Consider the following 24,604-nt stretch of genomic DNA (forward strand, 5'->3'; position numbering starts at 1 on the left):
TGAGCTGCCAGGCTGGAGGGAAAGAGAGGGAGACCACAGAGAAGATTCATGGATGTGGTGAAGGAGGACATGCAGAGGGATCATCTGACAGATGCTAGTGATAAGGCGAAATAGAGGCAGATTTGATTCCTATTAGTTTTTCCTTTAAGAGCATCAACCTGCCAAAAACATCTGATATCAAATATGAAAATAGTAGCTTGCTCATCTCATTCATCTAAGTGTGTCAGTTACTGTTGTTTTGTTAGATGTTGAATCTGTGCACGCATAGAAACCTTTTTTTTTTAACTCTTTTTTTAAGATTTCACTCTCTGGCAAAGTATGGATGTGTTTATGATAAGGAATCATGTATTATGTTAAAACAATGCATGTTTAAAATGACACGTATGTGCACATTTAAAAATGTATGAGAAAATTTGTAACAAAACTGAAATAATGACTGATCAGATTGATCAGAAGGCTGTTCAGTCTCTGGCTAATTTGATGTATCTGAATTAGGCCTTACAAATTAGTTGGCTCCCGGGATCTTAAATTGTTGTGTTATTAGTAAAAAAATGAAAGAAATCAAATTATGTGTGTGTAAATTTTGCTGATCTAAATGCAAACTGGATTTTGACCATATTTTTTGTGCTGAATTATCTTTTAATGATAGACTGCCAGGCATTAAATGTGTTTATGTGATTCATTTATATCAATAAAAATTCTCTTTCATCTTTTTATTTAATCTTTGTATATGGAGTTTAACAGAGAGAATAAATATGTGATTTCCTGTTTATTTACATTGAAACACAGTGACTACAGGTAGCATAGATATAATACTGTTAATAACAGCAAAGTTTTTAAAATCAGAAAGTGTGCATGTGTAAGGAAGCTTTAATGTTAGTGGAGTTTCATCACATTTCCCATGATCCTTCTTACCGAGAATCAGTATTAATACTGTCACGTATCCACCAACTGCTGCTGTATGATCTGTGATCAAGAAACTGTAAAATCCAGTTATCCATTAAAAGCCTGGGATTTATGATAGCTGTGTAACACATACACACCTTAGGAGTGTAGATGCTTGGGGGAGGGGTGGGGATGGGGGGGGTCAAAGTACACACTTCCTGTTTTCAGATCCAAAAAGCCAAGGATTTTGTACACAGTGTTGAATGTTGGTGCAGACTCACTCAGAGAATAAACTGGTATGTGCATGTTTATTAAATATGTTTCTATTTTAATCAAAATTCTTTTGTTGTAGTTCTAATTTAATAAATGTAAATTCTATAGTAGTTCTATTGTTTAATACTTGCTGTCAATTTATGTGTATTCATTTCCTAAGTTTTCATTATAGATAGATTTTTTTTCTTCTTTTGGTCATCGTAAAAGCAGCTGTCAAGCAGTACATTTTGTTTTTTGTAATTTGGAAGCGGTTTGGTCTAAATCAGGGGTATTCAACTGGCGGCCCAAGGGCCAGAACCGGCCCATCAGTCATTTTTGACCGGTCCACTGCCCATTTACTTCTATTATTAAATAAAAATTTTAAAAGAAGCTGTTACTAAACTGTAAGCACGGCATGTAGTTCACACTCTTTACAGGTGGTGGCAGTAACGCACCATAGATTACCAACTGCCATGACACTCAAGAAGAAAAAGAAGAAGAAGAACGGCATTTTATGACATGCAGCACTGCCGTTTACACTTTTGGCGGATGGCTAGACAGCAGTTTCTGATGAAAACATGTTGCGTTCAAAAGAGAAGAGTCTTAAGGTGGACAGCGAAAATAGAAAATTTAATGACAACTGGACCGATAAGTATGCACAAGAGTAAGAGTCCCAAGAAATGTGTGGCCCACTGGCACATAGCCAAATAACAATTTGGCCCATAGAAAAATGTAGTTAATACCCCTGGTCTAAATGGTCAGAATCCTTTGCTGTTAATGTATCACCAGGCTGCGTTTGAGTTCATGATCAATTGTAGATATGAATATCACAAAATACCACTCCCAACAAACCCAACAAAACAAAAAGGAAAACATCAAAACAAAAGGATTGCCAAAAGGAAGGTCTGTAGTATCAAAGTTGGAAAAACACATTTTGTCCAAGTTAAGTTATGCTAAAGCAGTTTGACAGTTGCAAATTGTGTTATAGCACAGAAAGTTGTGAGTAACTATATTTTCATGTATGTTAGTTAAATACAGTACAGTGGAAAGTTGTGTTTTTCTGAGTATGACACATTGAGCAGTGTCTGCTGTATGAAATAATCAGTTTTATGTTGTAAGTTGTTGCAGACTTCAGGGCAACAATTACTGAATCTGCAAAGGATAAAAGAGTTGTAACCAGAATAGCATAACTTAATTTGACTCATAATCAAGTGATTGAATTTACACGTCAGTACAGACACCATAGTTGTAACAGAAATCTGTGTTTTCTGATATATGATTATCCAGAAAGTGTAAAGTCATTTTAACTCACTGAATTTCCAACCAGTTTTGAAGCCACTTTTGAAGATAGCACCGTACTATTTCAGTAATTCTGTTTCTGTCTATGGTGATAATTTATGCTTTTACTTTATTACAGTCTTTAATTTGTTTCAAGTAATTCACATTTTGGGCCTTTATTCTCTGTTTCCAGCCCTCCAGGATGGTTCACCACTGTGGTCAAAGGATCTTTAAATCTCAGTTCTGTTCTTTGGTTTTTCATCACACTGTAATTTTACTCCTTCTGATGGACATTAGGACAGGTAACTTTTACACAACCATCACACACTCGATATATTGTTACTGGAGGTCTGGAGATATGTGATCATTTTGTCTGTGTATACACCACAATAAAAATGAAATAGAACAGTCATTATGCAGATGATGAGCTGTATTTACATAACAGTTAATATTTATGTATCAGTTCCTTGAACTGAGGCTCAGAGTCAGAGTTTTGTGATGGCATAAAGACTGGAAAAAAACACAATCAGAAGATATTAAATCTGACTGCAAGATGTTAAATTTTTCCTGTCTTTCCAGGTCAGAGTCAGACAGTTACTCCATCTCAAACAGTAATCACATCAGTCGGTGAGGACATTATCTTGCCATGCCACCTGGAACCTACATCAGATGCTGTTTCTAAGAGTCTGGAGTGGGGGAGACTTGACCTGGATCCCAGATTTGTCCATGTGTGGTATGATGGTCAAAACCTTCTGGTTAATCAAAACCCATCTTACAAAGGAAGAACATCACTGTCCACGGAGAAGCTGAAGCAGGGAGACCTTTCACTGAAACTCTCGAGAGTAAAACACTCTGATAACGGCAGATACAGATGCTACTTTCCTTCAGGGCGCAAAGAATCTGTTGTTGAGCTTATTGTTGGTAAGTGGGCATATTTATGCATATTTTGCATTACACTTTAAGATACGGTTGGATGACAAATCAAAGGAAAAAAAATGTTAACCCCTGGTCACTAGAGTAGGGTGATACAACACCTCTGTTATGCTGTCATGGTTTGGATCCAGCTGTACACTTAGAGGAAACGATCACTGTCAGTATAAAGTTGTTTTAAACCTTTATCTCGTAATGACTAATTTCTATACCGAGACCAAAATAAACACTTTGAGCTTTGAGAAATTTGATCAGTGAGTTAGACAGTGCTCTCATGACGCCATCAAAACACCAAATAACAATATGTGCTTTGGAAGGTATCCATTCCTCCATGTCAAGACAGTTTGAAGCAGTTCTTGTAATACGTTGACTTGATAAAGCTCTATTCTGGGTTTTCCTTTAGTTTATCACACTTTTATTAAATTTAATGCCTTATATGGTAAATTTTAATTTTACCTCTTGTCAGCAGAAATGGACACTGGGTAATTTATTTTATAGTTTTCCTTCTCCATCTCAATAAAACTGTGTACACTATGATCTTTGAAATTGACAGTAACTAAGTTTCCATGACAGTTATTTACATGTCAGAGTAACAGGGGGCCAAGTGTTTATTTTCCTTGCTGGAAATAAACTTTTGGCAAAAGTAAATTTATTAATATTGTAGCGATTCTCTTAGTTAGAGAGCGTGTTGATGTTGTGGGATTTCGGACTGTTCGGGAGGTTCGTGAAGGCAGCATGGAGAGAGAGAAAAAGACCGAGAGCTTGCCTGTGTGTGTGTGTTGCTGTTCCGCTGTTGTAGTTGTGGTTGGCGTGGCTGTGGCCTACAGCAGCCGTTTTTCTGTTAATAAAGACGACCTTTGTTGTGAACATCGCCGACTGTGGAAGTGTGTTTACAACGTTACAATATGTATTAACCACATACATATGCCCCATTGTGGTGTGGGCGGCGCGGGTTCGAGTCCCGGCTCGTCGCCAATTTGCCTCCGTGTCTTCCCCTATATCTTCCCCCCATTTCCTGTCTCTCTCCACTGCCAATAAAAAGCCGCTGTGGCCAAAAATGCAAAAAAAAGTAAAGTTATTAATTGTAAGAACACGTGACTGTTCTCAGGCTGCTTTGTGCTTGGTTCACAGAATATGTTATTATTTTATTAACTGGAGGAAATTAATTATTGGTCAGCTTTAAAGAAGATGTTTAACTTTTATCAAACTTTTATCCAAACTGCTGATATAACTGACCAAAAACACTGTGCTGGGTAAGAATACATTAACACTTCCTGTTTTTGCCATCTACAGGTTCTCTCTCCTCACCAACAATAGCAGGGATCAACATAAACCGCAGTGCAGTGGCATTACAGTGTGAGTCTGCAGGCTGGTATCCAGAGCCTGAGCTGCTGTGGTTGGACAGTGACAGAAACCTCCTCTCTGCTGGACCTACAGAGACCCTCAGAGGTCCTGATGACCTCTATACTGTCAGCAGCAGAGTGACTGTGGAGAAGAGACACAGCAACAACATCACCTGCAGAGTCCAGCAAAGGAAGCTCAACCAGAGCAGAGAGACACACATACATGTTTCAGGTAACTTTTGCCTCTAAAAGTAAATATTTCTACTGAGTTTTTTTTTAAACTCCATTTTAAAAAAGTTGTGATACATAGCAAAATGTAAATTCAAATAGGAATCAATTTTTTTTATATTATTAAATACAGTAAAAAGACACTTATGAAATGTGATAATGAGAGAGTTTAGAACGTTATAATTTGGTACAGTAAATTCCTTTAAAAATGTAAAATTTTTACAGTAAATTTATTACAAAATAATAAAAAAAGATGTCTAAAAATGGAATGGGACAACAATATTGGAAAACTTGAGTTATGATAAAACAAAACCAGTGGAACATCTCAGAGCTGATGAAGTTTATTAGTAACAAGTTTGGTATCAAAGAAAAGGTGAGTCCCTCTGAACTGAACTGGGAGGGGGATTTGGGTAGGGGTCGAGTCTGAGTGAGAAATATTAACTCGATATCATTTTAAGGCCCTCGGGCAGTAGTGCATTAAAACTAGTCAGAGGAAATCATTCTTGGGCCTAGAAACACTGGTCAAAACCTTTGTCAGTGAACACAGTTCATTGCTCACAAAATCCAAAATAAAACTTTAACATGTAACACAATATCCAAAAATCTTGTTGTCTTTTCTGGGTCTGAGCTTATTCAAGATCACTGAACTGTAAAAATTTGCTGTGGTTTTTTATATAGGTTATAATTTTTTCTGTTTTGTTTACATTTTAAATCATGTCTGAGCAGTTTTGGAAACATGTTTGTGTATAAATTTAAATCTCTTGTCCTTTTAATTTTAGGTGATTGTGTTGCAGTTCCACCTTCTTCTGCTGTCCGTGTCAGCATCATTTTGGCAATGTTTCTCATTTTTACTTGTACATCAGCCATCGCTGTGTGGAAATGGAGACAAAACAAATCCAAAGGTATCCACAGTGATCTTTGTGCAAAGTGTCACCACATCTATATTCACTCTGCTAACAATTGAAAAGAAAAAAAAAGAGAAAAGAGAAAGAAATGTAAAGTTTGAATGTGCACTTGAGAAAATCTGATTTCAAAGATGTTTCAATTAAGATGTTAAATCAAAGATATTCAAGTTTGAATGAGCACTGGTGCTTTTTCAAAAAGTCCTCTGATCCTAGACTCACGGACTGGAGTCTGCAGTGAAGAAAAAAGAAAAAAAAAATCAGATTTCTACAAGTGTTTTTTTTTTGTTCATTTGTTTTTAAACAAATCTGTGTATAATCCTTTTTGAGAAAATATTAGAATGTGCAGTTTTTAATTAAGCAGTGTCACACTTTTTTCTGCTAATTTCAATACAACCATTTATGTATTTAAACAGAGACAAAGTGGCGCACTGAGCATGAAGCTGAAGAGAAAGAGAAAGAGCTGCTCATTACAGAACGTGAGAAATCTGAAGAACTACAGCAGAAAGATGAAGAGCTGAAAGACGTGGAGGAGATGTTTAATATGCTGTCTGAACAGGAGAATGAACTGCAGAAAATGAAAGAGGAACTCAGGCATCAATGTGAGATGATGGGTGATGAGCTGGAGGACGTTGACAAAGAGCTTCAGTCAGTGGATAAGAACACAGAAAGTGACAGAGCAAAGGGATACTTGGCTCTGAAAGAAATGATCATCAGAAGCAAAAACAAATTAATAGATAAGAAAGCCACACATGCAGAGCTGCAAGCAAACACTGAAAAACTTCTGTTCAGAACACAGAAAGAATTTGAGAAAATGAAGGACAAGAAAACAGAAGTAGAGAAACAGAAAGAAAAACTCAGTTTGCTGGCAGAGATGCAGAAACAGAAAGACAAGATTCAGGAGAAAACTAATTTAGAGCAGAACCAGGAAACTTTAAACATTTAAATACTTATATATTTTTAATCAATGCTGTTTTTATGCAGCAGATAAAACCCATAACAAAGAATGTTGGAAAGAATGAAAATAACACAATAAAACACAGCAAGCTGCAACTATTACAGTACACACACACACACATATATATATATATATATATATAAACATATATATATATATGTGTGTGTGTGTGTGTGTGTGTTTATATGTATACAGTTATATATACAGTTTGTTTTTTACAGTTTATTTGTTCTTATATTTGTTATTTGGGTAGGGTTCCTTAAGAAGAAGGCCATGTACTTTTGGGTATGAGGTTTTCAAGATATTTGAAATTAAAACTGTTATCATCTTGTTTACTTTCTTCATATTGTTTGCTTAAATCTTAAATCAGAGTCATGCTGTTGTAGTCACAAAGCTTATTTTTTTGCAGTTTTCTCATAAGTTATACCAGGGTTTCCGCGGGGTAGTAAAAGGTAGTAAATTAAATGAGGTCAAATTAAGGCTCGCAAAAGGTAGTAAACAGAATTTGACTTGGTAGTAAATTTTTTATCACCTTTCAATATATTTTGACTTTTCCATTGATGCAAACTTTTTGTTTCAAGTTCGTTTAACTATAAGATCTGTATCCACAGTATTCCTGACTTCGCGCCATTACCCATAATTCACAGCAGAAGCCGGTAGTTTACTTCCGCTGTTGTTTACGGTTGCGGGCTTACACACTTGCTGTTCATTTAAACATTTTGACACTGCAGTTTCTTTTACCTGGCCTAAATGGTACCATATTGGAGGTAGATACATTGCAGTGATGTTTTAAAAAGCAGCGAGGTAACAGGGCCTCACCCGTCACTTGTGTAAATGACATGAAATTATGGCCTGAAGTCGCTACATCGACATTATCAGTTACCTTGTTTTTTCCAAAGAAGTTGATGGTGAGGAATCACGTAATTATAAGAGCAGCAGATTACCTTCAAAGCAATAAAATCAATAAAGTAATGCTGAACAAACAAGGCAACGTTGTTTTCCTTAAAGCAGCTGTAGAGCCGAGCCAGAGCATTGGCCAAGCTAAGCGCTTAGCATGGGTCACGCTAAGGGAAAGTGGAGCGGTGGAGACAGTCAGCTGTTCCTGATTAGGGAAATCATGTAGTGATGCTGCAGCTATTCTGTGGAAGGTACATCACTGATCTGGATATCAGAGTGTTCAGATCACTGAAACAGAAACACTGGACTGGCCGAAAGCTGTGATCGAGGAGACACGCAGCTGTCATCTTGCTAACTGCTACGTGTTTACATGAAGGCACGCATTGTTTAAGCTTTGTGTAGGCTGTATGCTGTAGTGTCACACTATAAATACAATAACGTAAAAAAATAAGAGGCTGTACATTAAAGGAAAACTTAAAACATAAGGAAAAAATACAGTAATAGGATGTGCAACTGGGTAGTATAATTTGGGGGAAAAAGAACAAATTTACACAATAAAATAATTTGAAAAAATGTACAGACTGATGTAGTGACAACCGACAACAGCACAAGTTGAATCCGAGCTCATGTTCCAACTAATAAAGCCGCCTGTTACAGCACAAAGTAACCGAATTTTGTCATTAACTCTGGCTCTAACTTTGGGTAACCGGAAGTATAAAACCGTACAGCGGAAGTAGCAGACTGTCATGGCAGCCTACGTGTGCTCTTCCAGAAACCCGTGGATAGAAATATAACTACTCAGCAGGACCTGAGCTGACGTTGATAGACGAGCGGTTCCACTGTCCGATCTGCTGTGCGCATGCGGGGAGTCATTTTGCGCCTTGTCATGGGAAAATGTAGTTCTCACAACTTTGGCTCGATGACCCGGCAAAGACTGGCTTAACCCTCCAGAGTGCATGGACGCGCTGGCGTGTCAAAATGACATGGCCAATTTTAGATGACGTAGCTGCTGCCATGAATCGAAAGTGCAGACTTCAAACTATGTACCAGTTTTTAAATGACGTTGATAGGCCAAGTAAAACCAGAGTTATGCCCAAAAATTTATGCCATGCTTTTTCCTGTATATTGTCCTCACCTTCGATGCGCGTTTTGTGCAGAAATAAACGGCGAAATTGTGAGTTTCGCTAACAGGAAGTGCTTGCTAATAAAAACAACAAAACAAAATAACTCCCGACAACCCCTTTCCTATTGGTGGAAAAATCAACCAATGAGAAAATTATGCGGTAACACAATGCATTTGGGTGCATTTGACTGCTGCGGAGCAGGTGAAAAAGTGGTAAAAGAGACAACATTACTCTCAAGTTTTCCCTGTGATGGGCCCCTCAGTCTTGTGGAGGACAGAAACTGTTTTTTGAGCTGGCATAAATAATTTGTCTAGCATCTTAATGTGAGTCCTGATTGCTCTGCCAATAGTTGTACACAAAAACACCTGAGGCCTTTCCTGCATTTTAATGTGAATAGTTGTATTTAACTTTATTTATTATATTTTTACACAAGTTTTGCAAATTTACAACTTATATTTGCATTTTAATTGTAAAAATAATTCGTTAAGCATGTTTGTGATTTTTAACTTTTTTCTACTCTGATTTTATATTTTTATGTGATTGTAAGTCCAATGTCTTAATACAGTATGTCAAAATGAAAGAATAACTATACAGTCACACACATGAGGGCATGCTGAAAAAAAAATTATACCAAACAATGCAAGGTAAACAGTTTCTAAGGTCAACTATGAAGCTAAAAACAAAAATAGTCAAAAATGGCCAAATATACCCCGGACCCCAGAGGGTTAAGCCAGTCATGGGGGAATGCTCGAGAGGCGTTTTGTAAAGTGTGCAGAAAAAATGTAAATTTGACCTGAAACGGTGTGACGCGATCAAATCACACCGAGCATCCACCATTCACCAGCAGCGGATTGGTGCGCGTGTTGAGCAGATCCCTATTTTTTTTTGGTGCTACACAAAGCACTGCAACTGCAACCTCAAGGTCAGCTACAAGCACAAGTATTGCTGTCACACCTCAGCAGCAAACCAGTATTCAAATATTGTATTGGAAAATAATTGGCTTGTGAAACTTGAATTTCATTGCATTTTGTTTATATTCTTAAAAAAACAAATCTATATAGATAGATTCAACTCATTGTCATTGTATGCACAAGGCACACAACGAAATGATTGTTCCAGATCACTCATCCAGAGACGAGCATCTGCAGTCATGCAGCCAGAGACCGGCACTACTGTTAGGCAATGTGGTTTAAGTGTCTTGCCCAAGGACACAACGCAGCACAGGGACAGGGGCTCAGACCGGCAGCCCACCGGCTGCAAGACAGGCGCCTACCTACTGCGCCACTTTTTGAAATGTGTTTGAAATATTAATGTGTATGAGGTCTTAGTCAAGACAAAGTCACAGTTACACCTTCAAGTAAGTGGGACAAAGTTTTGTCTTTGGTGAGAGATGGGCGATCATCTTACATGGCTTAGTGCTGTGAATCCACTGCTACCTCAAAAAAGACTGCTGCTCGATTTCGTCCTGGTAGTAAAAATATTTTAGAGGTAGTAAAAATAGGCAGTAAAAGGTAGTAAATTTAACTCTAGGATTCCTGTATAAACCCTGTATACCAAATCATATATCATTTTCAGTGGTATGGATATCAGGGTATGAATGGATATCGGACATGGGAAGACAAAAGAGACATTCATAAATCAAAATAATTTAGGTGTTCATCTGCAATTTAGAGTTTCTCTTAATACATTTTTAAGCAACACTGAATCAGGGGCAAGTCTCTCACGAATTTCATTTGCATAAGCAAAGCAGCTGCAATGATTTACTTCTGTCATGTTATTCTAAGATGATGTGGTTAACTACACAACTTTTAAGAGCTCAAAACTGAGTTACCATTGGAGAAATAAAGCCACAGCTGCTTTTGACAGAGCTGTAGATACATCGAGGTTATACTGGATGTATATTTGTATATTTATTACATACATATATATATATATATATATATATATATATATATATATATATACTCACACTCATTGCTAGCAGTTATTCCTGGGTTGTACCCCTTTTTGCCTCCACAACTGCTTTCAGAACTAGCTTCAACACGGTGCTGGAAACATCCCTCAAAGATTTTGGTCGATATTGACATCACAGCATCACACAGTTGTTGCAGATCCATGCATCTTCTGTTGCACCGCATCCCAAAGAGGCTCTATTAGATTCAGATCTGTGAATGTGGAGGCCATTTGAACACAGTGAACTAATTGTCATATTAAATAAACCACTTTAAGGTCATTTGAGTTTTGCGACAAGGTGAGTTGTCCTACTGGAAGCAGACATCTGAAGATGGGTACACTGTGGTCTTAAACGGAAAATACTCGAGGTGGACATGGTCAGCAACAACAATCAGACTGACATCTAAATGATACTAAATTCAAACTAATTTGCCCAAAGTGCCAAAAAAATATTCTGACACAACATTACACCAGTGACTCGACTGGTTGATAAATTGCAGGGTTGGTCAATGCTTTCATATTGTTCACCCAAAATTCTGACAATACCATCTGAATTTTGCAGCACAAATCCAGAGTTGTTCATATTTCAACTTCATATTTGGTCAGTCTAAATTACAGACCTGGGTGACTCAAAATTGTGAAACTGGTGAGTTTTCATTCAAGGGCATGGCTGTGGCACTGTGGCAAATTTCAAACATTCACCATCAAATTTTAATTAACTGTTTTTCACATTTACATTATCCAATCTGGCATAAACTTCTCAGATGTGATAAGGGTCCACCCTTGAACACAACAGTATGGCCATATTTAATGATAGTTGTAGCATTTCATGACATAGACACAGACACTAACGCAATCACAGCATAACAAAATTGTTGTTCTTATACAACCATGCTTCATTTAGTTGTGCCTTTTCTGCATAGTTATATTTCAAGGTATTGCTTGTTCTGTTTTTTTGGTATGTTGTCTTTTTTTCCTTTCTTTTGTAGTTGCAGCATTTAAATTGGTTTGGTTAGTTTAGTGGTGCTCTGTCCTCTTTTTCTGTCTTCTCCCCTTTCTCTCCCTCCTTTTTTTTTTCTTTTTTTCTTTTTTTCCTTAGCCTGTCAACTGGAATTACATGTATATGTACACAAATAAATAAAAATAAAAACACAAACATTAACAAGAAAAGCTTATAGAGACTCTATAGAGCTTATCTTGGAAGAATAAATATGTTTGGCACAACAGTGCATTCAGATCACAATTCTGCTTGCAAACACTGCCAGACATGACAGGCTTCATATAAAAAAAAAAAATGATAGTTGTAGTGCCACCTATTGGCAACAGGAAATGAAAGGTTTTAGACTTGAGGAACAGCTTTAATGTGGTTGAGCAGAGCCATTTCAAATTTGTTCAGGAAACCCTTAAGTTGGTGCCACGTTACTTTCAAAACTGTGAGTTTTTGTCAAAGTGCATGACCCAGGTGGCATGGCAAATTTCGATGTTTCACCATGAAGCCTGAAAATGCTCTAACTAAAACTCCAATTTGCATCAAACTTCAGTGGTTGGATAAGAGTCCAGCCTTGAACACATGGATATGTATATAGTCTGCAATAGTTAGAGTGCCTCCTAGCAACAAGAGAAAATGTCATGTTTTATACTTTGATGTACTACTTCTCTCAGTTTTACCCCATTTGCCTCAAAGGTTATCTGAATAAACTTGACACCTTGAAGATGATTCAGTGCAAAAATTGTATTTTCAATTAACGGTGCCCCGTGCAGGCATGAAATAGGAAGTTTTTTTTGAGGGGCTCGAAGAGCTCAAAAAGTCATTAAATTTTGCACACCCTCCATCATGATGAACGCTTTCAGGTTGTATCACACTAGTCAATAAATATGGTAAAATGGCTCCACAGCGGCCCCTAGAAAGTATCAAAAGATCATCCCCAGAGGTAGGTTTCATCAGTATATCTGGAATTTAGCACATTCATGTAACTTCCTGATATGTGCAAAAAAAAAAAAAAAACAAGTCTCTTGGAGCCATACCCAAAACCCAACAGTAAGTTGACCATTTTGAATTTGTGTCCATTTTTTGGTATTTACAGGCTGGATATTTTAACAAACTCCTCTTAGGGCATTCAGCCCAGTGAGATGAAAACTGATCAAACTCATTTAGGCATGTGGGCCATCAAAAGTTGTTGACAGTTTTGTAGAATATTAAACAATGTTGCCAAATGTGTTATTCTTTGTACGGCTCCTCCCAGTTCTACCACATACAACTCAATTATGTTTTTTTTTTATCTTGTCCAGCAGGTGGTAGACAAACATCTACAGTTTTATTAGAAGAAGTTGTAAGCTAATATATGCTATTGCTAGTGTGTTAATTTATGTGGTGTTATTATGTCTAAAGGTCAGTCCTGAAGAAGAGTTGGTGAAAATGAAAGGAGCCTTGAAAAGTGTACTGTTATTGCAACACGTCTGGGTTTATACCGGTCTCAGATTAAATATTATCCCTGGCAGTTTCATGGGATTAAACATTAGACAACCTTCAAACCTTAGATTAAGGATAGATATGGAAATTTACTAATGAATGAAGGCAGTGTGCTGAGAAGATGGAAAGAGTATATTGAGGAGCTGATAAATGGAGAAAAAAGAGGAGAGCCGATGGAGGAAAGTTAGTGATGAAGAGGATGAAGAGTGGAAAGGCGGTTGGTCCAGATGACATCCCTCTGGAGGTATGGAGATGTCTAGGAGAGAGGAAATGGTTTAATATGAGCTTGGAGAGAGAGGATGTCTGAGGAATGGAGAATATGTGTACTGGTGCAAATTTTCAAGAACAAGGGTGATGTGCAGAGCTGCAGTGATCAAAGAGGGATGAAGCTGATGAGCCATAAAATGAAGATATGGGGAAGAGCTGTTGAAACTAGGTTAAGAAGAGAGGATCAGCCAGCAGCGGTATGACTTCAAGCTGAGAAAGAGCACTACCTGATGTTTGGTTTGAATGTTGATGGAGCGGTACAGAAAAGCTCAGAAGAAACTAAACTGTGTCTTTGTAGAATTAGAGAAAGCATATGACAGGATGCTGAAAGAGGAACTGTGATACTACATGAGGAAGTCAGGAGTGACATAAGTGTATATGATGGTGATGGAGGATGTCACGGCCTTCTAAACTTCAAAACCAAAATTAGAAGGCCTTTTGTGGCAACAGGCGGTTTGCTCTTTTACGGACTTCAGACTTGCTTGTTTGATTACATAAATGTCGTTTATTTCCAGAAAATATAGACAAAAAATTACTTATGACTTAATGCAACAAAATTAACTTAATCTGACCTTACAAGTGCTAAAAGTGGTTTAAAAAATGACTTAGCCTCCCGTCGACACACCGGACATTTGACCAAAGACTACCACCACGCCCCACCGGTGTGTTCCCAGTTCCTTAAATACATGGGAGGGTCCAAATAGAAAAGGTATTTTAGGTTCCAAATTAACTTACATATTTTGAAAAACTTAAACTGATAGAACTTGTGATTTAAATGGTAAACGGCCACAACAGAGGACATGTACACGGACAGCAAGACAGTGATGAGGTATGTGGTGGGAGTGACAGATGGTTCAAAATGGAGGTTGGATTACATCAGGGATCTGCTCTGAGCCTCTTTTTGTTTGTGATGGAAAAATGAGGTCAGGCAGGAGTCTCTATGGACTATGATGCTTGCAGATGACAGTATGATTTCTGGGGAGAGTAGGGAGCAGGTGGAAGAGAGTCTGGCAAGGTGAAAGTATGTTCTGAAGATAAGCGAAATGGAAGTCAGTAGAAGAAAGACAGAATATGTGTGTGAATGAGAGGGAGAGAGGTGGAAAGATGAACAAGCAGGGAATATAGTGAAGGCAGATGAGTGTAATACTCACCATCTTCATCATTATATAGTATATGCATTCTGTTCTATTTTCTGTATTTTTTTATACATTTTGTTTTATTTTCTGTATATTTTTAGAGGTTCTATTTTATATTTTAGGAAGTATGACTTCCTACGTCATGGCACTGAACAGGAGTGGCCCTCCAATCTCATTGTACATTCTGTATAATGACAATAAAGGCATTCTTCTTCTTCTTAAATATTTGGGCTGAAGCATCCAAAGCAACAGGAAGTGTATAAGAGAGGTGAAGAAGAGAGTGCAGGCAGGGTGGAGCGACTGGAGACAAATGTCAGGGGTGAGTTGTTGAGCTGCCAGGCAGATGAGAAAGTGAGGGAGACTGCAGAAAGATTCAATGATGTAGTGAAGGAGAACATGCAGAGGGCTTATCTGACAGATGCTAGGGGTAAGATGAAATAGAGGCAAATTTTATTCCCATTAGTTTTTCCATTAAGATCCATCAACCTGCCAAAAACATCTGCTATCAAGCACAAATGTAGCTTGCTCATCTCATTCATGTAAGTGTGTCGATTACTGCTGTTTTGCTAGATGTTGAATCTGTGTAACCATTATACACAAGCTGTCATTCAAAGATCTATCAAAGATTTTGAAGACATGGTTTATTTTGGAGTGCATCAAAGTGATTCTGGCAAACTGTCAGGTGGCTCAGGAGGGGAAAGTGGTGCTCTGCTCACAAGGTCTATAGTGCAGGTGAAGTGCTGCTGACTTCAACTGAGAGTATTGTCAGGTGGACAATACCCGGCCCCGGATAAGAGGAAGAAAATGGATGGATGGATAGTTTACTTTTACAGGGTTTTGTTTGTTTGTTTAAGATTTCACTCACTGGCAAGATATGGACTAGTTCTTATATAGCGCTTTTCTACTCAGATATGAGCACTCAAAGCACTTACACAACACGTTTTTACATTTACCCATTCATACAAGCACTTCCATGATTAATTAATTAAGCTAAGTGCTTTAATTATGTAACATTCACTCACATTCATACTCCGACAGAACGGTCAGAGAGCAACTTGGGGTTAAGTATCTTGCCCAAGGATACATTGGCATGCAGCCAGCAGTAGCCAGGAATTGAACCACTGACCTTCCGATCAGTAGGTGACCTGCTCTACCTACTGAGCTACAGCCACCCATATGGATGTTTATGATAAGGAATCATGATTTGTGTTAAAATAACATTAACAATGCATGTTTACACATATGTGCACATTTAAATATATATAAGAATATTTGTAACAAAACTCAAATATGCATACATTATTTAACAATGATCTACAGTGCATGAAAAATCAAAGAAACAAAGATGAGAAAAATAAAAGCAAATTGTGATAAAACAGGAAATTTATTATAAAAATAAAGAAAATTTTCTCCAGTTACAAGGATCAGAATTCTTTTTTTTTATTTATTGAAGTTCCTTTATTGTAAAAAAAAACAAAAATAAAATTTATTGAAACATCAATAAAGAAAGCACAATTAATTACAAATTACTGGGCGGGTGGGGGTGGAATTAACATGTTGAATGTAAAATAACATGAACCTGTGAATAAAAATGATGTTTATTTATCTAGTTTTTTAATGGAAACTTCATTTTTATCCACAAAAGGGCTATAACAACAGCGTCACAAGTTGATTTCCTGTTTATCTGGAAAGTGGGGATGTATAAGGAAGCTTTAATGTTAGGGGAGTTTTATTATATTTTTCATGATCCTTCTTATGAGAATCAGTGTAAATGCTGTCACGTATCAACCAACTGCTGCTGTATGACCTGTGATCAGGAAGCTGTAAAATCCAGTTATCCATTAAAAGCCTGCAATTTATGATGGCTGTGTAACAAATACACAAATACACAGTTACAGTAGGAGTAGATGGTTGCACCAAAGAGCGCACACGGGGGGGGGGTCAAAGTACACACTTCCCTTTTTCACATTCAACACAGCCAAGGATTTTGTGCACAGTGTTGAACGTTGGCGCAAACTCACTCAGAGAATAAGCTGGTATGTGCATGACGTTTATTAAATATGTTTTTATTTCAATGGAAATTCTTTTGTTGTAGTTCTGATTTAATAAATGTAAATTCTATACTAGTTCTATTGTTTAAAACTACTGGTCAACGTTTGTGTATTTGTTTGCTAAGTTTTCATTATAAATAGAACCACATGTTGGTTTTTCATCTTTTGGCTATTGTAAATGTCACGTATCACTGTGGCAGGCGAGGTAGAGGATCCCAATGCAAAACACCGAAGGCAAAAATCTTAATTTAAAATGTAAGCTTCATTGGCAGATGTAGAACAAAAGGCAGGGCTGGAGGTAGTGGAACAAACTACATAGGATCAAAACTAGACTTGACTTGAACAAGACATAAACAAGAACCAGCAACTAAGCACACAGCAGGAAACTAACAACAGTGAATGAGGAAAAACTCAGGGTTTAAATACAAAAGGAATAATGAGGGGAATGGAAACAGCTGGAAACACAGGTGAGCAAAATGACACTAATGACAAAGGGGAAGCAATCTTGAACACAAAACACAGGGAACAGAAGACTGTCAAAATAAAACAGGAAACAACTTGATGGAGACAGGAATGCGGACTTGACATACAGCACTGGGAAAAAACAAAAACAACGACACATGAGACCAAAGGGACAAGACAGACACTGGAGTACCACCTAGGGAACAGGGCTTCAATATAAACAAAGATAACTAATAGAACAGGGAACACAAACCAAGAATCCAAATGAGCAAACTAAGGAACACAATGAAAGAGAACCACACCAAAAAACACAAAAACCCTGGGCCAACAGCCCAGGACCATGAGAGGAAAAGCAACTGTCGAGCAGTAAGTTTTTTTTTTTTTTTTTCCTTATTTTGGAAGCAGTTTGTATTTGAAGTCAGAATCTAAAAGATTTTCTTCTTCTTCATTTTAATCTACCTTTGTTTTTGCTGTTAATATATTGTGTCAGCCTGTGCTGGACTTTGTGATGAAGTGTAAATATAAATATTACAAAATGCCCCCCCCCCCCCCCCCCCCACACTAGAAACAACACAGTAAGGAAACTCTCCAATTTAGATAATTAATGCTTCCATGCTGATTTTACATTACATGTGGCAGTAACAGCAGAATAAGGAACACAGTAGGATGCTAAGTCTGTGGGATGCTCTCGCTTAGTATGGACACAAATACTGCTAACAATTGGTCACTAATGAGTCAAATGTCAGTGTTGAGGCACTATAGTTCTGGAAAGTAAACTATGCTAAAGCAGTCTGACAGTTGAAAGCTGTGGTATAGTAAATAAAGCTGTGAGTAAATGCCTTACTTAACTACAGTACAGTGAAGAGTTGTGTTTTCCGTGTTTTCCGTGTGTTTTCCACATTGAGCAGTGTCTGCTATGTGGAAAAATCTGGGGTTTTTGTAACTTGTTGCTCACTTCAGGGCAATAATTAGCAAATCTGCAAAAGATAACACAGTTGTAATGAGAACGGCTTAATTTAATTTGACTCATTGACTCAATTTACGCTTCAGTATAGACACCATCGTGGTAACGGGCAGCTGTGTCTTCTGACAGATTACAGGAAGTGCATGCAGAATAAAATCATAACTCTGAATTTTGAACCAATCTTTGACAACATACTTACTGTTGAAGATAGCAACATAATATTTTAGTAATTTAATATTTAAGATTAACTTACCCTCTATAATCAGGTTTGAAGTGTATTCTTTTATCCAGCTCATTATAAAATGGCTGACATAACTGTTTTAATACATTTGAAAGTAAATAAACCCTGTCTAAAAATATTCATTAAGTTGAGACAAATAAATCTTTTCTTAGATTTTCTACTGCATCAATATTTGAGTGGGTGTTATGTTTCATGGCACAGGCTAAATTTTACATTTAGAATAATGCATTATAATAAGATGATAAATGTTATTCTCTTCTGTCAGTGGTGGTAAGTGGTATGAGTCTTACCTTATTTCAGTCTTTAATTGCTTTCAAGTAATTCACATTTTGGGCCTTTATTCTCTGTTTCCAGCCCTCCAGGATGGCTCAACAGATCTTTGAACCTCAGTTCTGTTCTTTGGTTTTTCATCACACTGTAATTTTACTCCTTCTGATGGACATTAGGACAGGTAACTTTTACACAACCATCACACACTCGATATAAAGTGACTGGAGGTCTGGAGATATGTGATCATTTTGTCTGTGTATACCACCACAATATAAATGAAATATAACAGGATGCAGATGATGAGCTGAATTTTGTGATGGCATAAAGACTGGAAAAAAAACACAATCAGTAGATATTAAATCTGACTGTATGATGTTAAATTTATCCTGTCTTTCCAGGTCAGAGTCAGACAGTTACTCCATCTCAAACAATAATCACATCAGTGGGTGAGGACATTATCTTGCCATGCCACCTGGAACCTCCATCAGATGCTGTTTCTAAGAGTCTGGAGTGGGGGAGACTTGACCTAGATCCCAGATTTGTCCATGTGTGGTATGAGGGTCAAAACCTTCTGGTTAATCAAAACCCATCTTACAAAGGAAGAACATCACTGTCCACGGAGAAGCTGAAGCAGGGAGACCTTTCACTGAAACTCTCGAGAGTAAAACACTCTGATAACGGCAGATACAGATGCTACTTTCCCTCAGAACCCCAAGAATCTGTTGTTGAGCTTATTGTTGGTAAGTGGGCATATTTATGCATATTTTGAATTCACTGTAAGATACGGTTGGATGACAAATCAAAGGAAAACTTTAACCCCTGATCCCCACAATAGGGTGATACAATGCCTCTCTTATGCTTTTTGCATATTGCTGTCATGGATTAGATCCAGTTGTACACTTAGAGGGAAGGATCACTGTCAATATGAAATTCATTTAAATGATCTTTTATGCCTGTTATGTCTGGCAGTTTTTTCCGGATGCATTGTTGTACCGAACATATTCAGCCAGAGTACGTACAATTAAAACATCACCAGCGTGACCATGTTCTGTTCTTAATCTGGACTTGCTCTGTATGATTAATTAATACATCAGGGGAGAAGATGTGCTTTATGGCTCTATCACTGATGAGAGGAATCTGAGTCATGAAAAACCAGCTTGAACAAGACCAATGATGAAGGCCAAACTCAGAGCACACAGACTCAGTTTGCATGTAGATAGTGGCAGTACAAAAATGTTATGGTTAGAGATGAACACAGGCAGAGCTCACTCACAGGCCTGTCTCTTCCTGATAATCTGAGTCCCCACATGCATGTGTGATAACTTCTGATTTTTTAATAGATGAAATGTTATCATTTTTTAATTAAAGTGTTTAGGTGTCTTCCATCACAAAAACGATCACGTTAACAAAATGACCTAAAACACAATGCTGACTAAGAATGCATTAACACTTCCTTTTTTTTTGCCATCTGGAGGTTCTCTCTCCTCACCAACAGTAGCAGGGATCAACATAAACAGCAGTGCAGTGGTGTTACAGTGTGAGTCTGCAGGCTGGTATCCAGAGCCTGAGCTGCTGTGGTTGGACACTGAGGGAAACCTCCTCTCTGCTGGACATACAGAGACCCTCAGAGGTCCTGATGACCTCTATACTGTCAGCAGCAGAGTGACTGTGGAGAAGAGACATAACAACAACTTGACCTGCAGAGTCCAACAGAAGAACATCAACCAGAGCAGAGAGACACACATACATGTTTCAGGTAACTTTTGTCTCTAAAATTACAGTGCAATTGTAAATAAAATATGAATTTTTAAAAATTGTTTAAATACAGAGAACAGGCAATTATGAAATGTTAAAACTGGAGAATTTAGAACTTTAGAATTTGATACGGTAAATTAATTTAAAATTGTGCTAAAAAAAAGATATTGAAGTGGACAGGGGCAACAGCACTGGAAAACCTGTGTAATGATAAAAACAAATGACTGGAAAATTTAAGAGCTAATAAAGTTAATTAGTAACCATGTTTGGTATTAACGAAAAGCACCCAGTGAGTCCCTCTGAACTGAGGGGGGGGGGGGGGGGGGGGGGGGGGGTTCCAGTCTGTGAAATAGTGACTAATTGTGATCTTAAAACCCTCAGGCAGCAGCACATTAAAAATAGTCAGTGGAAATAATTTTTGAGCCCAGGAACATTTGTGAAATTGTTAATGAACACAGTTCATTACTCCAAAAATATAAAATAAAACTTTAACGTGCAGCGCAAGATCCCAAAATCCCATTGCCTAGCATCCATCATGGTATGAGGGCAGATTACTGCAAATTTTTTGGGTAGCTTGAAAGCCCCATCGATGCTAACTGATGTATGCTGAGTTTGGAGCAACATATGCTGCAGTGCAGATGATGTCTTTGTCAGGGAATGTCCTTCTTATTTCAGCTAGACAATACCAAAGTACATTCTGCATGTATTCAAACAGTGTGCCAGCAGTTTAAAAGTCTGGTTAACACACTGAGTTATCAGCCGTCCCACTGAAAACATTTAGAGCTTCATGAACCTAAAACAAAGGAGATCCTAAAATTTTGAGCAGCTGAAATCCTTTATTAGCAAAGAATGGGAAAAAATTTCATTTCAAAACAGCAGCAAATGATTTTTTCACTTTCAGTTACAGAATTGTTGCTGGCATCAAATTTATAACGACTGTGTGAAAATATAATTAAATAGATTGATTAATCAAAATTGTCAGATTCAACTTTTGACATATTTTTTGCTGGGGTTTTTTTATAGGTTATAAATGATTTTCTGTTTTGTTTACATTTTAAATGGTGTCTGAGCAGTTTTGTAAACATGTTTGTGTATAAATTTCAATCTCTTGTCCTTTTAATTTTAGGTGATTGTGTTGCAGTTCCACCTTCTTCTGCTGTCCGTGTCAGCATCATTTTGGCAATGTGTCTCATTTTTACTTGTACATCAGCCATCGCTGTGTGGAAATGGAGACAAAACAACTCCAAAGGTAACCACAGTGATCTTTGTGTCGCTACATCTATACTCACTCTGCTAACAACTGAAAAAGAAAACAAAAAAGAAAAGAGAAAGAGGTGCAAAGTTTGAATGTGCCACTTGAGGAAATCTGATTTCAAAGATGTTTCAATGAAGATGTTAAATCAAAGATATTCCAGTTTGAATGAGCGTTGGTGCCTTTTCCAGTCTGCCTATCCTGACACAGTGGGACTCATTCAAAAAATCCTCTGATCCTGGACTCATGGACTGGACTCTGTAGTGAAGAAAACAATCAGATTTGTTCTAGTGTTTTTTTTTTATTATTTGTTTTTAAAATAATCTGTCTATAGTCCTTTTTGAGAAAATATTAGAATATGCCATTTTTAATTAAGCAGTGTCACACTTTTTTCTGCTAATTTCAATACAACCATTTATGTATTTAAACAGAGACAAAGTGGCGCACTGAGCATGAAGCTGAAGAGAAAGAGAAAGAGCTGCTCATTACAGAACGTGAGAAATCTGAAGAACTACAGCAGAAAGATGAAGAGCTGAAAGACGTGGAGGAGCTGATTAATATGCTGATGGAACAGCAGAGGGAACTGATAAAAATGAAAGAGGAATTTAGACATCAATGTGAGATGTTGGATGATGATCTGGATGATGTTGACAAAGAGTTTCATTCAGTGGATAAGAACACAGAAAGTGACAGAGCAAAGGGATACTTGGCTCTGAAAGAAATGATCTTCAGAAGCAAAAACAAATTAATGGAGAAGAAAAACACACATATAGATCTGCAAACAAACACTGAAAAACTTAGAGTCAGAACACAGAAAGCATTTAATAAAATGAAGGACAAGAAAACAGAAATAGAGAAACAGAAGGAAAAAATCAGTTTGCAGCTGGCAGAGACGCAGAAACAGAAAAATCAGATCAAGAAGAAAACTCATTTAGAGCTGAATCAGGAAACTTTAAACATTTAAATACTTCAATTCATGCAGTTTTTATACAACAGATAAAATACATAAAGAACATACAAAGAATGTTGGAAAAAATTAACACATTGAGAAAAGGAAATATCACAATAATACACAGCAATGCACAACTGTTGTACATACACACACACAAACAGGTTTTTTTTGTGTGTTTTAATAAAATATGTTCTAGTTAGTTCTGTAAGCCCATGTATCTGAGCTTGTTTATTGTTGTTCATATTGTTTGCTTAAATCTCAAATCACAGCCATGTTGTTGTGGTGACAAAGCTTAACTCAATAAAATTTGTTGTTATTTTTATGAACTTTTTACAGTTTTCTTATGAATTACACAAAAACATATATTGTTTTCAGGGCTATGGAGTTCAGTGTATGGAGTTTAGAAATGGGAAGAGGAAAAAAGGAGAAAATCATGAATTAAAATACTTTAGCTGGAGTCCATCTGGAATTCAGCTAAATGTCAGTGATATCAGAGGGCAGAAGATCTTTTAATACATTTTGAAGCAACATTGAGCCAGGAGCAAATAATTCGTTTCTCTCAGTCTCTTTTTTTCTTTCTTGGTACAAAGTTCACCTGCATAATCAATGCTGCTGCAATGCTTTATTGTGTTGTTCTAAGATGGTGGAGTTTAACTACACAACATGTTTAAGAGCTCAAAACTGAGCTGACACTGCAGAAGCAAAGACAGCTACTTTTCACAGCACTGCGCTTATACTGCAGGTATATTTGTATATTAATTGCATACTCACCTACCACTTCATTTCTAGCAGTTATGCTTCGCTAATACTTTTCCCTTCTGAACTGCCTTAATGCGGCACAGATTCAACAAGCAGCTGGAAACATTCCTGAGATTTTGGTCTGCAGTGACATCAAAGCATCACAGTCGCTGCAGATCCATCATCTGAATCTTCTGTTCCACCACATCACAAAGGTTCTCTGTTGGATTAAGATCAGGTGACTGTCGAGGCCATTTGAGTGCAGGGAACTCATTATGATGTTCAAGAAACCAGTTTGAGATGATTTGAGTTTTGTGTCATGACAAGTCATCCTGCTGGAAGCAGCCATCATAAGATGGGTACACTGTGGTGATAAAGGGCAAATACTTGAGGTGGTCAACAGCAGTAATCAGGTAGGCTTAAATGATGCTAAATTCATACTAAGGGGCCCAAAGTGTGGCAAGAAATATTCCCCACCAGGGAATAAACCAGACTATGTGTTTCCAATTTTTTAAATGATCCAAATTGTAAGCCCATTTCTATGCTTCCACCACTTTCTGTGCTCATCTCTCTGGTCTTGTTGTTTTTCCAGAATACTTAAATCTTGCTGCATCACCTGATGCACCTTGAGGCAACTGTCCTTTGTGAGTTGGTGCTATATAAATGAAATTGAATTGAAAAACATAAATTTATCATTTTTAACATTTCTTTTTTTAATTATTTCATGATTTTAATTCAATATCACTTTTCTCATGTTTCCAAAAGGAAAGAAATGTTTAAAAATCTTTCACCTACCAGACTAACAGATGTGGACATCACTTTTGTGTCCCTCAGACTAAATTACTCTCAGTAATCAATGTCAGTTAGTTAATATTATTAAGGTAAGCTTTATTAAAACACCATTAAGGACATTTCAGTTGAGTTTTCCCTCTTTCTAAATAATTATATAACTTCCAAACTCCGGTCAGCTGCATTTTGCTCTCATTAACTTGGACAATAAACACAACTATAACTATGAAAAAAAAAAGCTATAAATACTAGACAAAACATCAGTTAAACTAATACTAACAATGTACTCTGCATATAATCAGTTAACATGCAGATGGTCCATCCATGACACTTCATTATAACCTCAGATCTGCAAATGCTCAAAATCAAAGAATAATATTGACATAAGAAATGCACTGTAAAATTATTATTGTCTGTTTTATTTATTAAAAGGGTCACATCACAAGCTAAATACCATCTCAGTACATGGTTTTGTTTATATACTATATAAGAAATCTGTAAACTAAG

General features: G+C 37.1%; 1 protein-coding gene across 1 annotated transcript; it reads left to right on the forward strand.

Moving 5' to 3' along the window:
- The first annotated feature begins 1,127 nt into the window (after positions 1–1,127).
- LOC115796652 (butyrophilin-like protein 2) lies at positions 1,128–23,938 on the forward strand. Its single transcript, XM_030753013.1, has 7 exons — positions 1,128–1,181; positions 2,609–2,717; positions 2,995–3,336; positions 4,639–4,920; positions 19,010–19,351; positions 20,086–20,367; positions 23,901–23,938. Exons 1-7 carry the CDS (start codon positions 1,149–1,151, stop codon positions 23,936–23,938), a joined length of 1,428 nt encoding a protein of 475 aa, XP_030608873.1. The 5' UTR covers positions 1,128–1,148.
- Positions 23,939–24,604: the final 666 nt, after the last annotated feature.

The sequence above is a fragment of the Archocentrus centrarchus genome, chromosome 18, assembly GCF_007364275.1.
Source record: "Archocentrus centrarchus isolate MPI-CPG fArcCen1 chromosome 18, fArcCen1, whole genome shotgun sequence".
Lineage (NCBI taxonomy): Eukaryota > Metazoa > Chordata > Actinopteri > Cichliformes > Cichlidae > Archocentrus > Archocentrus centrarchus.

Bases quoted from the DNA above. Each gene is read 5' to 3' on its own strand.
- LOC115796652 (XM_030753013.1), top strand. From the start codon at position 1,149: ATGTTGGTGCAGACTCACTCAGAGAATAAACTG. The intron at 4,921-19,009 runs GTAACTTTTGCC...CTGTCTTTCCAG, and splicing joins GACACACATACATGTTTCAG to GTCAGAGTCAGACAGTTACT. The intron at 19,352-20,085 runs GTAAGTGGGCAT...TGCCATCTGGAG, and splicing joins TGTTGTTGAGCTTATTGTTG to GTTCTCTCTCCTCACCAACA.